Source organism: Myotis davidii, unplaced genomic scaffold (genome assembly GCF_000327345.1).
Source record: "Myotis davidii unplaced genomic scaffold, ASM32734v1 scaffold580, whole genome shotgun sequence".
Lineage (NCBI taxonomy): Eukaryota > Metazoa > Chordata > Mammalia > Chiroptera > Vespertilionidae > Myotis > Myotis davidii.
The window spans coordinates 957,221-973,005 of NW_006293313.1; the positions used below are offsets into that span (position 1 = coordinate 957,221).

Here is a 15,785-nt window from a genome sequence, read left to right on the forward strand (position 1 = left end):
GGTATTGATGGGAGGGGGGGGTTGGTGCCTTTCCTACTAGAGTCAGAGCCTTAAAGCACTCCTGCAGGGGCCTGGTATTTCTGTTTCCTTAGTTGCTGGTCAGGGTAAGGACTCGGATCTAGATGATACAGGGGCTGTGACTTTATATTTCACTGGCCTGATTGCCAGAGCCATCCACAGCTCTCTGTGGAGACATCATTAAAGTCCCCTGCCTCCCAATTTAACCCATAGAGTGCCGGGGAGAGCGATCGCGCTCCTCCTGCAGTGTCTAGTTCTAAGTCTGCTTTTATTAGTGATGGTTATATTGCTAAATATGTCAATTCTTGCTGTGAAAATGATGATTTTGTGGAAGATATTGAATATGTAACTTCATTTACTTGCAATTCATAATTTTTTTCCTTAAACTGCTGTAAAATCAGCAAAAATGCCTTGGCAATTTTAGCACAGTTCCTAGGATATTAGTTGGCACTCAAAGGGTTAAGTAAAAGAGCAAAGATAAAGGGGAAAATGAAAGGTTTGAAAACTCTAGGGTCGCCCTAGCCGGTTTGGCTCAGTGGAGAGCGTTGGCCTGCAGACAGAGGGTCCTGGGTTCGATTCTGATCAAGGGTACCTGCCCAGGTTGCGGGCTCGATCCCCAGTAGGGGACGTGCAGGAGGCAGCCAATCAATGATTCTCTCTCATCATTGATGTTTCTATCTATCCCTCCCACTCCGTTCCTTTCTGGAATCAATAAAAATAAAAAATAGTAGCATCGCCCAGTGGGGTGGCCAACCTGAAAAAAATTGATTAGGTGTCAGAATTTAAAAATTATCTTTAAAAAAACAAACTCTAGGGTCTTCATTTTTTACTTTGGGGTTTCTGAAAGATATTTGGAATTTATATATGTACACACGTGAGTATATTTATGTATATATGTGTAGTCCATGTTCGCATAGTGATTTTTTTCCCATTTCATTGCAGATGGAGTCTGCACGGAAGGCTTGGGAGAATTCTCCAAATGTGCGTGAAAAGGGATCTCCAGTAACTTCCACAGCTCCTCCAATTGCCAGTGGTGTCAGCAGCAGTGCCAGTGGCCCGAGCAGTGCTAATTACAACTCCTTCTCCAGTGCGTCCATGCCTCAGATCCCTGTTGCCTCGGTCACCCCCACAACGTCACTGTCAGGTGGAAGTCTTTGTACCTTTCCTTTCAGTATCTTCAATTCAAATTTCTTAGGATCACTTTTCTATTAACTATCCCCCAAAAGTATCTATAATAATAAAAGCATAATGATGTCTTTTCGGACAACCTTCCGGAGCTGCCAGGGAAGCCCGGGTCCCGGGTGCCTATCGTGGCTGGAGGGAAGCCGATGTCGGGGGAAGGAAGGCCGATACTCTTGCACAGATTTCGTGCATCGGCCCTCTAGTTATTTATAAAAGACATCAAATGATGCCATTCGTATCCTCCCCTCTCTTTGCCCTCTCCTAGTTTTAGTTTAGCAAATGCTTATTGGTTTACTAAAACACTTTCCTGAACCTTCTCTTCCTCCTCTCTCCCCTGCTATCCCCTGTTACAATTATTAATAAGTAATTTGTGAAAAAATTTGTATTGTGTTTTTCTACAAAATTTACCTTTTGACTTATTTTTTAACTCATACAGCTAATTGAATCAACTTAGAAATAACATAGAATCATAGTTTTTAAATTTTTGGCTGTCTCTACCTAATTTGAAGGAGCTATTGGCCTAAATCTATTCAGTTGACATTTTCTGATGAAGGGTAGGGATAGAGAATTTCCAGGTTGTGTTTTGAGTGGATAATATCCACTAGTATTTTGGTTTTGTTTGTTTTTAAGGAGAGTCCAGCAGCATCCCCATTAGAAGGCTGTTTCTTTTACTGAAAACAAATTTTATTTCAAGCTTCCTGGTATTCTCATATTTCCAAAGCAGCGAGAAACTCCTTTCTAATAGTTATAAAATATATCTGGCAAAGAATTTACCTTCTTTGATTCTTATTTACTGATGGTAGTACTGCTTTTCAATATTCTGACATGCTTTGCTAGTTGTAAGTACTAAAACAACTGATCGTTGGGTTATGCTACAGTTTACAGGGGTGGGAGACGTCAGCCCACGGGCCGTGTAAGGCCTGAGAAATCATTTGGTCTAACCCTGCCAAAGCACTAGGGGTGAGTTAAATGTTTGATCAAATATAGCGGGCTAATTTTTAAGTTGATAATTTTGTATGGCCCTTGGGAGAAAAAAGGTTCCCCACCCCTGATCTAGAATCAAAAGTATGTATTGTTCTTTATTAAGACAAATCCAGAGATTCAAATCAAAGGGAGTGTTCCAACTATATCTCTTTCTCTGTGCAAACATTCCTCACCACCCATTTGCAAGGCATCTTTATTCTGCTACTGGCTCTTGCTTAGGCCCCCGTCTACTGGAGAAGAGTCTGTAGGAAGATTTAGGAAATAAGGGACTGCAAAGCTTCCTACTTCTTGGGAACCCAGCTACTTCCTTTTTTCCAGGTCTATAGTTTCTCCATAGTCCCTCAACTAGGATAAATTTTTCCATGAGGGCCATCTTGTCATAGTACTGGTAGAGACTCAAGTTGAACAGCTAAGGTAGTTTAATCTGATGCTCTCTCATATAGAACTTCATTAAATGTCTAAAAATGATTGTGTCTCTCTTTAGTCAAATACCACTGTTGTCATTTGCTTCAGTATTGCAATCATTGGAACTCATTGATCAACAGAAATAATTGACCTTTCAAGTTGTATAATGCCACATATTTATTAATAGTTGTATGTGTTTTTTTTAAGGTATGTAGGGGGTCGGTGCTGGAGAGAGAGGGTGAGCTATAGATAGATAGAGATCATTATGATAGTGATGTATTTCATATCCCCCTTTGGCCCAGAGTACATACAGTATCTAAGTACATGGTGGGCATAAACATTAGTTCTCTAGTTTCTGGCTAGCACTTGAGTTACTTTACTATGAACAACAGCGGCCCTTTAAAATATATTACATTGTTCCCTTATTTTATCTCTCTCCCAAATATAGGAGCTGGTACATACACTACCTCTTCTCTGAGTACAAAATCTACAACCACATCAGACCCTCCTAATATTTGTAAAGTGAAGCCCCAACAATTACAGACAAGCAGCCTGCCTTCCGCAAGTCATTTTTCACAGTTAAGCTGTATGCCTTCCCTCATTGCCCAGCAGCAACAGAGTCCACAGGTCTATGTGTCTCAGTCCGCAGCAGGTAAGGCTTTTAGACTTGAATATAAGGAATTGAGAAAACGAAGACTTTTGAATGCTTTTTCTCTTTTTAGTTACACTTCAAGTTTAAATATCTTTTATCTGCTTTGCAAATTTATTTCCAGGTAGAATTAACTGCTCTCTCCTTGATAAGCATTCTAGGGCTCTTGGCATTTATTTCTTAAACATATATTAGACAAGTTAGTGTCCAATAATTTGGAAAATAACTTACGCACTTGATATTATTCCAGTCATATTATAAAAGTTTATTATCTGGAACTTCACAGATTGATAATAAAGTTCTTTGGGAAGAATAAACGTAAGAATGGCAAAGAAGAAAAATTTGTATATTGGTAGCGGGAGTAACTTGTATTACTAAATATCACTAAATGTTAATCTGAATAAAATACGTAGTAAATAAACATTTGGATAATATTCAAACTCTCTAATGATTTAAATTCAAAATAAATAGGCTATTTCTTACCTTTCCATATGGGAATAATAGAAAGATTGATAACTAGCATCTTTAATACCCAGGATCATGGGTATTGTATTAGGCTCTTAAAATACCTTGCTGGTGAGAATATATAAATTGACATAATTCAATTCTTTCAGAAAGTTATCTCAGGACATTTTATGTGTACATACTGTAGTAACAGTTTTATAGTTAATAAGTTTATTTGTATAAGATATACATAAACTTATTAATCAGAGATACATGTATGAGGGTGTTCGTGACAGTATTGTTTATAATGATGGCAAATTAAAAACAATATTGAAGTTCTTCAAAACATAAAAATGGCAAATAACAAAATAGTGTGTATAATACATAGAAAAGAAATCTGTTAAAAATCTATACCACCCCTGCCCAGTGTCACTCTCACATCAATGTTTTCTTTCTCTCTCTCTCTCTCTCTCTCGCTCTCTCTCTCTCTCTCTCTCGCTCTCTCTCTCTCTCTCTCTCGCTCTCTCTCTCTCTCTCTCTCCTTCCTTCCCTCCCTCCCTCTTTCTCTAAAAATCAATTTAAATATTTTTTAAAAATCCGTGCCAAATTCTTTCAGTTATTAAATGTCAGTTCTTTTAAATATTTTGCTAAATTCTAGTTGGTAGATTTAAAATTGGAGTGGACTTGCTATTAAACAGGTGGGTTCATTTTCAGTTTTAGTAGAATATGTAAAATTTTTCTATTTTATACCCCATTGGCAGTATATAAGAGTGTCATATTTTTCTATACCTTCACATGTACTAGAGTTTCCTTGTTTCAATTTGCATATACCTGTCTAAATTCTGAAATTTAGATACTTAAGACTGTTGTGTGTTTTTTCTAATGGTCTATAGCTCAAATCCCAACTTTCTATATGGATACCAGTCATTTATTCAATACCCAGCATGCACGATTGGCTCCACCATCATTGGCTCAGCAGCAAGGCTTCCAACCAGGTCTTTCTCAGGTAAACATCACATACTTCTTCCATCGTGCAGCTGTTTTTCTGGTTTTTCATTTTGATGGTGTAGCAGTTATCTTAGGCTACAAATAAATAGACTCTTTGAAGTTATAATCCTTTTAACAATATAGGACAACCCATGATTACCTAGGATGTATAAGCAAAATGTTAACCATCAACAATGGGAAAGTTTTAACAATGTAGAATCAAGTAATGGCTTGAAAGGAAAATGTTTACATTTGGTTTTAAAGAAAACTGGTATGTGGTATTAATCATTTATTCTTCATAGCTAAGTTTATTTTCCCACATGTCGTGAGTTGTATACATGGTGCTCACATACCGTTTTCTCCTTGCATGGCAGCCCACTTCGGTTTAGCAGATCCCGATTCCTATTTACGCACCACTGCAGGGGCAGCACCAAGCCCAGTTGAGTTTGGGTGCTGGACCCGCTGTTTCCCAGGCCCAGGAATTATTCAGTTCTTCCCTTCAACCGTATAGGTAAAACGCTTTAAAATACATTTGTGGGTTGGAAACATTGTAATTGCTGAGCTTTCTTGCCGTATTCCTACTGCTTCTTCCTTCCCTTTATGAGCTAGGACGACCCTCTTATAAACTACATTAAATTATTAATCGTGTTGATGATGAACCTCAGTCTGTGGTCATTTTAGTCAGACTTTACCGAGCAAAGTCAAGCCTCAACGTTTCTTGAAGAAGAAGGTAACAACAGTCCCATGACAATTGGAAATCATAGAAAATAGCTGCTAAGGGACCTAAAGGTTTAAGTGCATCTTGCTGCTAACAATTGGAAACCCAAGTCTGCTGTGTAAGGGCTGTGGCCAGGGCAGAGTGTGATAAAAGACGAGTAGAGGGTCGGACAAGGAAGAGAAGTAGTGGTGATATATATGATCACTATTTAGCCTTTTACATGCAGTAACTTAGAAAATTTAGTCCTCACAAAACCATATAAGATGGATTGTCATCCCCATTTGACATGCCGAGTTGGGACTTAAAAGGGGTTGGTTGGTTTGTTTTAACTTAAGGTTACATTACAAATCAGTGAGAGCCTGATTCAACCCCAAGTGGTCTCATCTCCAACTTAATGAGAGTGGAAGGGTGGGGGCATGAGCAAAACCCATGGCGTAGCTCTGTCATCATCGTGGCATGGCTGTGGTCGATATTCTTTTGATGGCTCTAAACCCACAAAAAGAAAAGTAAAATATTTCTTTAGGGCAGCTTAGAATGGTTGCAAAATTAAGCATTAGTTTTTAGAAATATATTGGGTTTTGATGTGGTCCAGATAGAATTTTTATACTCTATATATAGATTAGACTTGGCATCAATTGGTAATAGCTTATTTCTTTTAGATTACATAAATTATATTCCTAAAAAAGCTAGTTTCGGCTAATTAAACTTCCTTAGCAGAGCATAATTATTAATAAACTTTAAAAATGTGGCTCTCCCATCTATTTATTTACTTAAATATGTTTTTATTGATTTCAGAGAGGAAGGGAGAGAGAGATAGAAACATCCTTAATGAGAATCATCCATTGACTGCCTCCTGCACGCCTCCCTACTAGGGATCGAGCCCACAACTCAGGCACATGTGCTAACTGTGAATCAGACCATGACCTCTGGTTCCTAGGTTGACACTCAAGCATTGAGCCACACTGGCTGTGCTCACTTTTGTTTTTTGATTTAGAATTCTTTGGTAGAATTCTTTGGTAGAATATCTGTATAATTAACTATATATGATGTTTTATTTCCTGGTATTTACTCCATCATTTAGTTTGGTTATTCCAAGAAATTCTCTCCCATTAGAAGCAAAACTATTTACCCCAAGTAGAAGTTACAGGCCATCTCTTTTGTACTATTAAATTTGTGGTTATCTTGGAATCTGTGATTAAAAATTTTAAATTTCTAATTCAGAACTAGCAAATAATCTCAATCGAATCTCCTTTTAATTGTTATTGACTGCTTGAAACATTGTTAGAAAGTTGCAGCTACTTTTCAGCTCTGACAAGAGAATTCAGTGATTGCTTAACAATGTCTTCCATGGCCTGGGAGATGGAATAGCAGTGCACTGGCATTCTGTATCTGTACTTCCCATTGTGGCAAATGCCTGGGAAGGCCAGACTGTTTATTAGGGCTATAGGGTAAGCTGTACATGGCTAGTGTATTGGAAGACACAAGTTTAGGCTTCGAAAGCAGTTTGTATCTCTACCACATCATTCTGCTACTTCTTGCTCTCAACCTAATCAGCTTGTGTTTATTCATAAGGAATCCCTGAATTGATATCTGCCAGTGCAGTAGACTTTAAGATTACTTAGGACTCTAGACTAGCACTCCTGCTCGGTAGCTTTTGTCCCTGCCACATGTCAGTTTAACAGAGTAAAATTATATTATAATACTAGAGGCCCAGTGCACAAATTCATGCACTGGTGGGGTCCCTCAGCCTGGCTGGTGACCAGAGCCAATCAGGGCCCTCTTTCCCAGTCCCAGTCGGGGCAGGCTTGGCTGGCCGGGGGAAGGGACTGCAGGAGGTTAGCTGTGGGAGCGCACTAACCACCAGGGGGCAGCTCCTGCATTGAGCATCTGCCCCCTGGTGGTCCGTGCACATCATAGCTACTGGCTGGTCGTCTGGTTGTAACTGTCACTTAGGCTTTTATATAGATAGATATGTAATAATTGATAATATTATCTTTAATCCACTACTTTGACTTTAGTTATTTGCTCTTTATCTTAGCCTTTTGTAAAGTATAGATTGGAGGCCTCTATCCCAGAGGTCTTAAGTTAGATTTCAGCATTGTATTTTATTTTTTATTCTTAGTGTTTTTATTGGGGTGATACTGGTTAACAAAATTATGCAAGTTTCAGGTGCACACTTCCACAACACATCTGGACACTATATTGTGTGTTCATCACCCCAAGTCAGATTTCAGCATTGGCGGGGAGGGGGTTGTTTTGTTTTTAATTTTCAAATAGTTTCCATGGAGTACATTTCAGCCTAGTAACTTATTTTATAACTAGAAATTTGCACCCTTTGACCATAATATTGGTGTTGCATATTTTAAAGATGCTAAAAGAGTAAATCTTAAAAGTTCTCATCAAAAAATTTGTAGCTATGGTGACTAGTGTTGACTAGACTTGCTATGTTGATCATTTTGCAATATATGCAAATACCAAATTATTACCTTTATATAGGTATATATGTCTATTACACCTCAATTTAAAGAAAGAAAATACTTCTGAATAATCCTAATGTGAACTAGTACTCGGCTTCATTCTATAGAGATCTTGAGGCCTCTTATAAGAAATATAGGAGGGGAAATAATGAAATACAGATGATGCAAGTCAGAGCTATTGGTGCTGTAAATTAAATGGAATGTCAGTACCAAAGAGAAGACGGTAGGTAGGTTTGGTTCTGAGCTTGCTAATAAACAGATGAAAAGAGAATCATTCTCATTGTTCAAAAGGAAAAAATCTTGCTGGTTTCTGGGAAGAAGCTTTTTTCCAGAATTTTTATATAGTGGGTGCTAAGGCTTGAAACAGGTACCTTAGACAAGGTCTGTGGTCACTGCCTCCTTTCTTACGCTAAGTAGAGTACTTGGACATTTAGGCTACTGAGTCTTCAGGTTGCCAGATTCCAGGTGAATTAACTTTTAACACATCCTTTTCTCTTCAATATTGATGTAGATCTCAGCCGGCCTTTATGCAGAGCAGCCTGTCCCAGCCATCTGTGGTCCTTTCTGGTACTGCCATCCACAATTTCCCAGCTGTCCAGCACCAGGAACTTGCCAAGGCGCAGTCGGGTCTTGCGTTTCAACAAACTTCCAGTACTCAGCCAATTCCTATACTGTATGAACATCAGCTGGGTCAGGCATCGGGACTGGGAGGCTCCCAGCTGATCGATACACATCTTCTCCAGGTAATTACGGCATGAGCGAGAGCATGCACTGTCTGTCGTTGCAGTCTTATGCAGCAGGTGATTTAAGGACAGTTTTTAAAGAAAAAATGTTAAAAGACAATGGAAAACTAAGGTCTTCATTTTGATCTGACACTAAAATTCTTCCAGATTTCTTTGAAGCCATAACCTTGGTATCTGAATTGGAAATTTTTAAAAATCTTATTGTTGTTTTCTTACTAAATTTTTTCTAGGCTAGAGCAAATCTTACCCAGGCTTCAAATCTTTATTCTGGACAAGTACAACAGCCTGGTCAGACAAATTTTTATAACACTGCCCAGTCACCGAGTACTCTCCAGCAGGTAAACTATGGCATGGTAAATTTCCTCAATTTTCTTTATCATTATTATTGTTGTTGTTGTTGCTGCTGCTTCTGTTGTTTGGGAATTTCACCAGAACCAAGATAGGGAGATGTGTGATAGTCTTCAGACTTTCTCTGGTGTCCTAGGAATTCCAGGGGGTCCACTGGTTGGTCCCACAATACCCGTCTTTCACCCACTTTTTATCCTTTTTTTTTTAATGGGTTTCCATGTACTTGCTTATTTTAACAAAGGAGTCCATGAATGTAAACATTTGAAGGCTATTGTTAGGGATATGCAATTACGTGTAAGTGATAGGTGCTTTACTTCGTGCTAGAGATGAAGGAAGATTAAAGACCATCATAGTGGTCACTGTAACACCCAGGGTAGTGCAGCAGAAGGTACATGACAAACATATTCCTTACGTGTATGATTGTAATTATAATTTTCAGTGAAAAGTATAAATTTTTAAAACTCTCCTGGCAATTCATTAATCAGCTTACTCTTTAAAAGTTGGTGGAGGGCTGGGTGAGAGAAGCAAGCCTCAGTCATCTTCTCCTAACTATTTTTGGTGGCTGTTTTAGGGGTGATAACTCATTCCTGTATATTATCTATTGACATTCAAAATGAATTACTATTTGGGAAGTTGTAACTACTTTCTTACATTGAATCCCATGATTTTATTGTATTTTTTCTTTGTTTGACATGTACTGTAGATTAATTAAAAGATAGTTATTTCAGTTAGTTTCTCCGATGCTAATTTGTTACACTGTTACACTTTTCTTTTTTTAATCCTCACCAACTATGTGTTTATTGATTTTTAAGGAGAGGAAGGCAGATCTTGTACATGCCCCTATCTGGCATGTTCCAGATCGCACAACTTTTTGGTGTATGGGATGATGCTCCAACCAACTGAGCCACCCGGCCAGGGCATACTGTTGCATCTTTAAAAAAAGAATGGAGATAGTTACTAAGCAAAAGATTTATATGTGAAATGTGCTTAATATATTGATGTTTTCTGTTTAAAATCTTATTCAAAAGAATTTGAAGAGTTGTATTATAGTTATAGGGATATACGTACAGGCTCTGTATAAGCAAATTGCTACAATTTCTGTTTGTTTATGTCCTAGGTTACAGTACCTTTACCAGCATCCCAGCTTTCCTTGCCTAACTTTGGATCCACGGGACAGCCTTTAATTGCTCTGCCTCAGACTCTTCAGCCTCCGTTACAGCACGCTGCCCCCCAGGCACAGGCCCAGAGCTTGAGTCGCCCTGCACAAGTCAGCCAGCCTTTCAGGGGATTAATCCCTGCTGGAACCCAGCACAGCATGATCCCAACCACGGGGAAAGTAAGTGAAGAGAAATGGACAGTTTCTTTGAGAATCTAATGTGTTTGGCCCCCTCTGTGTTTTACCTCATAACAAAGAATTCACAGATGTTGTGGGAAAAATGGATTTATACTGCCTTTTGGACTTTTCAGCCACAAATCTGGCCTTGTTAATTCCATGGTACTTGAAAACTATAGGATTTTGGTACTGAGGTTCTTTGCCCTTTGCTAGATTAAGTCTTCATATATAGAATACTAAACACAGCAGGTTAGCTTATGGGGTTGCAGAAATGTTAGGTTTATTTTATGCTCTTTCTCAGATGTCTGAAATGGAACTAAAAGCCTTTGGAAGCGGCATTGATATAAAACCAGGCACACCTCCAATCAGCGGAAGAAGCACCACACCCACCTCTAGTCCCTTCCGGTAAAGTGGGCATTTGCATTTGCTATAGAATTCCCAATAACTGGTTACCTTTTGTTTGTTAGATGCATACAGTGTCGCCAGTCCTGTGGTAAGCACAGACGTTCTGATAGTTTTATGTGAAATATTAAGCTATTGAAATATTAAGAATATATTTGTTATACTGTAATTGAAGAACTTTGTAATACAGGGCAAATATAGCCAGTATCCTTTCTCACCTCTGCTCCTCCAATGTCTTTCCACTGCTGTGATGTTTGGTAACTCACCTTGGTAATTCTCATCAATTACCAAGTATGATGAGTCTGCCAAGCACACTGTCTACAAATCGAATAGCATCATTAACCCGGCACTGCCATACTGACCAGTGACGACTTCTTTCCAAGGGCCACTTCCACAAGTCCGAACAGCCAGTCCAGCAAAATGAGCAGCATTGTCTATCAGAAGCAGTTCCCGTCAGCCCCTGCCACTGTGAGAATGACACAGCCTTTTCCTACACAGTTTGCACCCCAGGTGGGCAGATACAAGTGAGAAATGAGTATGATTTACTTGCAAATGCTTGCTAACCTGGCGAATTCTCTGATTTTATAGTCTTGCCCTATTATAACCAGTTCAGAAGCACAGATTTTAATGAGAAGCAGTTTCTTATTGAACAGTAAATCTATAACATTCAGGTATAGACTCTAGGAGTTTTAGCTAGACACAGGTAGCTATATAGTTTGAAAGCAGACAATAGAAATAGTTGAAAGATTCCCCACACAGCTCTGATCCTTTTATTTCAGTCCTGTTCATTTTATCTTGTTGAAGAAGTTGACTTTTCAGAGAAGGGTCCCAGTGCTTAAAGTTTCCTAGGGTTTTTTGTTTGTTTTGGGGGTTTGTTTTGTTGTTGTTGTTCACTTCTCTTTTTAAGATAACTATAGGTGAGGTAAATTTTCCAAAAGAGATTCTAATCTATGTATTAAAATGTTGGCTTCTCTTCCCTTGCTGATCAGATGGAAGGACTAAAGTTGATAAGAACACTCACAAGTTAGAATTGGCACCTGAGATATTTGCCAAATAGCATTATTTTTTATTTAGCTTTAGATTATCTGTGGAGTAGGTGTGTACCTTTTCTGCAATTATATCTTTTAAAAAAGGAGTCCCGAGTAATAGCCTCCCTGTCCCCGCTCAGAATCTGTAGCTGGGCACTGGCATGCTGCACTGTCTTCCCGTAGACTCCCAGCATGGCCTGCGGTTCTTACCCGGTGCTAGAGCGCACAGATCCGTACACCCTTTCATGGCGGTCATGGCGGAATTGGTGACATTGACTCTGGGATAAGCCAACCTGGTCTAGTTGGCAAAATAAAATTTTTTAACAGTTTAATGTTGTATGTTTTGTTTTTTCACTCAGATTCTCTCTCAGCCTAACCTGGTCCCTCCATTGGTAAGAGCCCCACATACTAACACCTTCCCAGCGCCCGTTCAGAGGCCGCCAATGGCACTGGCCAGTCAGATGCCTCCTCCGCTGACCACAGGCCTCATGAGCCATGCTCGTTTGCCACATGTAGCCAGGGGTCCTTGTGGATCACTGTCTGGAGTCAGAGGCAATCAGGCCCAGGCTGCGCTGAAGGCTGAACAAGACATGAAGGTTAGTACAGTGTTGGCAGCCGCCAGAGCAACCGTCTGTCTCTGAACCATGTCTTACGATGCTCTGGACCCATAACTGCATATCCAGGCATTCATTGTCTCAGCAGACTTCACCAAGCTAATTGCTTTTATTTGTTCCTTTTTTTTTTATTATTTTTATTATTATTACTTATTTTATTTTTCTCCCTATTCCCCCCACCTGTTTTTTTTTTCTTTTTCTTTTGCAACTATTGTCAACAAACAAGTTAATATTTTAAATTCTGTGGCCAAATGAATTGCTTATAAAATAAATATTTGAGGGAGATCTGAGTCTAGCTGCTACATTTTTTTGGAAGAGTAAAAAAAGTAATATGGACTGTTATAGGCTTCCCCATTTTCTTCCGTTTATTTTTTTTGTTTTCCTCCCCCAATCTCCCCTTCCCAAAGTTAAGATATAAATCATGCTTCAGAGAAAACTCTGGAATGGGTAAGACATGATGTCTGGCTTGATTTTTCTTCCCTGAGTCATCCAAGTCCAATTTTCTTGAACTGTTTTCATACTCCTTTGCCTGCCACCTGCAGTGGCTCGTTCCACAGCAGTTTGTGTAGCTGTGTAGTTGTAGATGAAGAACTCACAAAAGCACTTTGGGATCCTTCGCAATACAAGGCACTGGTGACCGTGAGGTGTGCTGATGCAGACGTGCTTTGAGGAGCCTGTGTGGGGACGGTTTTGTAGCATAACCCTTACCTGTCTGCCTGTACAGCCAGCTGAGTCGTTTATGTCTGTGTTTACTTAGTCTTGACTTTAGAGGTCTTCATAATTTTGCCTATTATGTCACCAGTCTGTATCCGGTCAGACTAGAACAAAGAAAAGCTTACTGCTTCCAAACGGAAATGGCCGTGGTTGGGTTTTACTCGGGATTAGAAACGTGTTTATGATAATCCTAGAGAATTTGGTTGACTGGCTGGAGTTTCTTTCCACACGGATAGCCCTTGTTTCTGATCCCGAGTAAGCGCATTTAAAGACTGCCCTGCAGTGAACCTGGTCAACGTCCCCTCCTTTACTAAGGCTGTGCCCCCAGAGTCTCCCTCTCTTCGTAACTGACAGATACCGGTCTGTGTAGAAATCTCTGGGCACTGTTTGGCCTTGGTTTCCAGTTTTGTTCCTGGCTCCTCGGCAGTTGATTTCTTGTAAATTCCCACATTGGGAATGGCATTGGAGCTTAATAATAGGGTGGAGGAGGGCACAGATTTCCTGAAAATTGTTTCAGATTTTTGGATAGTACAGAACATGTGGGATTTTTTATATGCAAGAGGTGTAGAAACCCGTGTTACAGTGGTATAATTTATAGGTCTACGTAAGTATAAACTTGGGGCATGTAGTCATTAAAATGAGGCAATTACTTTACCAGCTCAGAGTGTGGTGGGAGCTATCAGAACTTAGTGATGCAGTGAAGTCCTAGTTACTAATTTCTGATGCTCTTCCCCTGCAGAAGAGAGCTGTGGGAAGAGGACTCAGCCACAAGACATTTGGTCCTAGGTGTTGGTAATGCCACAATATAAGTGCTTCCTTTTCATTTTATTATAGACCACATGCTGATAACTAGAAGTTTTAAGTGTAACATATATGTTTTCAAGTTCACAAGCAGGCTCCCTAGATAACATATGGTATCAGTAAGGTTTGTCCCAGAAAAAATACAAAGTAACAGCAATTTCTATTTTGTTGCTTTATAAGAGGGCAAACTTTGAAAAAGTGGTGGGAGGTGGTCCTGATTTTTTCAAATATTAAAGGAAAAATCACTGAATGTTTTCAGAGATAGGAAGAACTCTATCCATTAAATGCTGAAAAATCAATGAGGTACTTTTGGTTTGGGCCAAACCAGCGTGGGAAAGCTATTGGTGATTGGTGAAAGAATTCAAACTGAGAGTGATTGACAGGCTTTGGTGATGCTGCAGCATCTTCAGTTGTTGTTTCTCATTCTTTAAGGCAAAGCAGAGAGCAGAGGTTCTTCAGTCCACGCAGCGCTTCTTCTCTGAACAACAACAGAGCAAACAGATAGGGGGCAAGGCCCCGAAGGTGGACGGCGACTCCAGCAAACCTCCTGAAGCACTGACTGATGCTCCTGGTGTCTGTCAGGAGAAAGTAGAAGAAAAGCCTCCTCCTGCACCCACCATGGCCACCAAACCTGTTCGGACTGGACCCATCAAACCTCAGGCCATCAAAACCGAAGAAACAAAATCTTAAAAGGCTGTGGTTTATTGCAGGCGCCTGGGGAGGGGAGAGGGGAAGAAGGAAGGATGCAGACAGCTCATGCCAGCAGCCGAAGGGGTAAAATGGTCTGTGACACTATCCTATCCCGAGCTCGGAGGTGCATGGGGGATATAGGAGCCATTCACACTGACACAGGCCACACACGTACAACGAGGCTTTGCCAGCTCACACCCGCTACACAACACACCCTGTTGATGGCCATGCATCTCAGTTTGGATTTACATACAAACACGTGCACACGTTCTTGGAGTATGTACCACTTAGAACTCAGTCCTTATGGTTAGAATAAGACACCAGAAATCAAGAAAGTAACACTGCAGAGGAGTAGCCCAGCCCAAATAGCACCTGGTCCCAGCTGGTAACAGCTGTGACTCTCCCTTCCAGCCTGTGGATGTGGTGGTGGCATTGGTGGGCACAGTGATGAGGAGCTGAAGAACTAGGGCTGCACAGAGAAGCCTACGTCTGCCCCGGGCAGCCTGCTGCTTTTATAACATGGTAATTGAGTTGAACACAAAGTATAGTAACTGATCTCCCTTCTTCCTGGATGAGCGAGCAACGGTGGTGAAATAGTGGTGTCGGCACCTGAACATGCTGGGTGAGCAGTGCCCGGCTACTGCTTCTTTTTGAAATGATGCTTTGCTTTGGTCGTGGCCCAAGCTGTGAAGTGTTGCTGGGCTTCTCCTGTGGAGTGCTGATCACTCACACAATATTCACACAGCGGGTAAATATTGGTTGGGGCGAGTCTTGCCTGCCTCCACTTGGTCATCTTTATATGAATCCAATGAGGTGCGTGCGGGGGGGATTATTGTTTTTGTTTGTTCGTTTTGGTCTTTCTGAAACGGTTTTTAGGTGATATTCATGAAGGGCAGTCAGTACCTAGAACTGTGCCACTAATGAGAGGAAAACCTGTCTGAGAAGGTGCGTCTTCCCAGAGCTGCCGTCCCACCCTTGGGGCCTCTGGTGGGAAACAGAATCAAGTCTCAAACAACGCCTTTTTAATTGTATCTCTAGTATTATAGACGTAGGGCAGTACCATATCGTACCTCTGTGAATGTAAAATACCTTATACCTGCTTTATGATACGTAAGTAGTGACCGCGCTTTATCAGAGCTGTTTTTAATGACGTTATCCTAGACTGTTTTCTTTCCAGATGATGATGGAGAAGCTTAAAAAAAAATGGTGCCAGGTATCACAACAGTGACAGAACTTTGCTGTTTTCTG

General features: G+C 40.3%; 1 protein-coding gene across 1 annotated transcript in view; it reads left to right on the forward strand.

The window, feature by feature from the left end:
* The window catches only part of PRRC2C (proline rich coiled-coil 2C), a 78,193-nt gene extending 62,661 nt beyond the window's left edge, over positions 1-15,532 (forward strand). Inside the window, 10 exon segments of the mRNA XM_006767032.2 lie at positions 961-1,162; positions 3,038-3,241; positions 4,576-4,688; positions 5,044-5,180; positions 8,376-8,607; positions 8,838-8,945; positions 10,073-10,291; positions 10,590-10,693; positions 11,074-11,200; positions 14,280-15,532. Of these exon segments, the coding sequence (XP_006767095.1) occupies positions 961-1,162; positions 3,038-3,241; positions 4,576-4,688; positions 5,044-5,180; positions 8,376-8,607; positions 8,838-8,945; positions 10,073-10,291; positions 10,590-10,693; positions 11,074-11,200; positions 14,280-14,537 (1,704 nt within the window). The 3' untranslated portion in view covers positions 14,538-15,532.
* Positions 15,533-15,785: the final 253 nt, after the last annotated feature.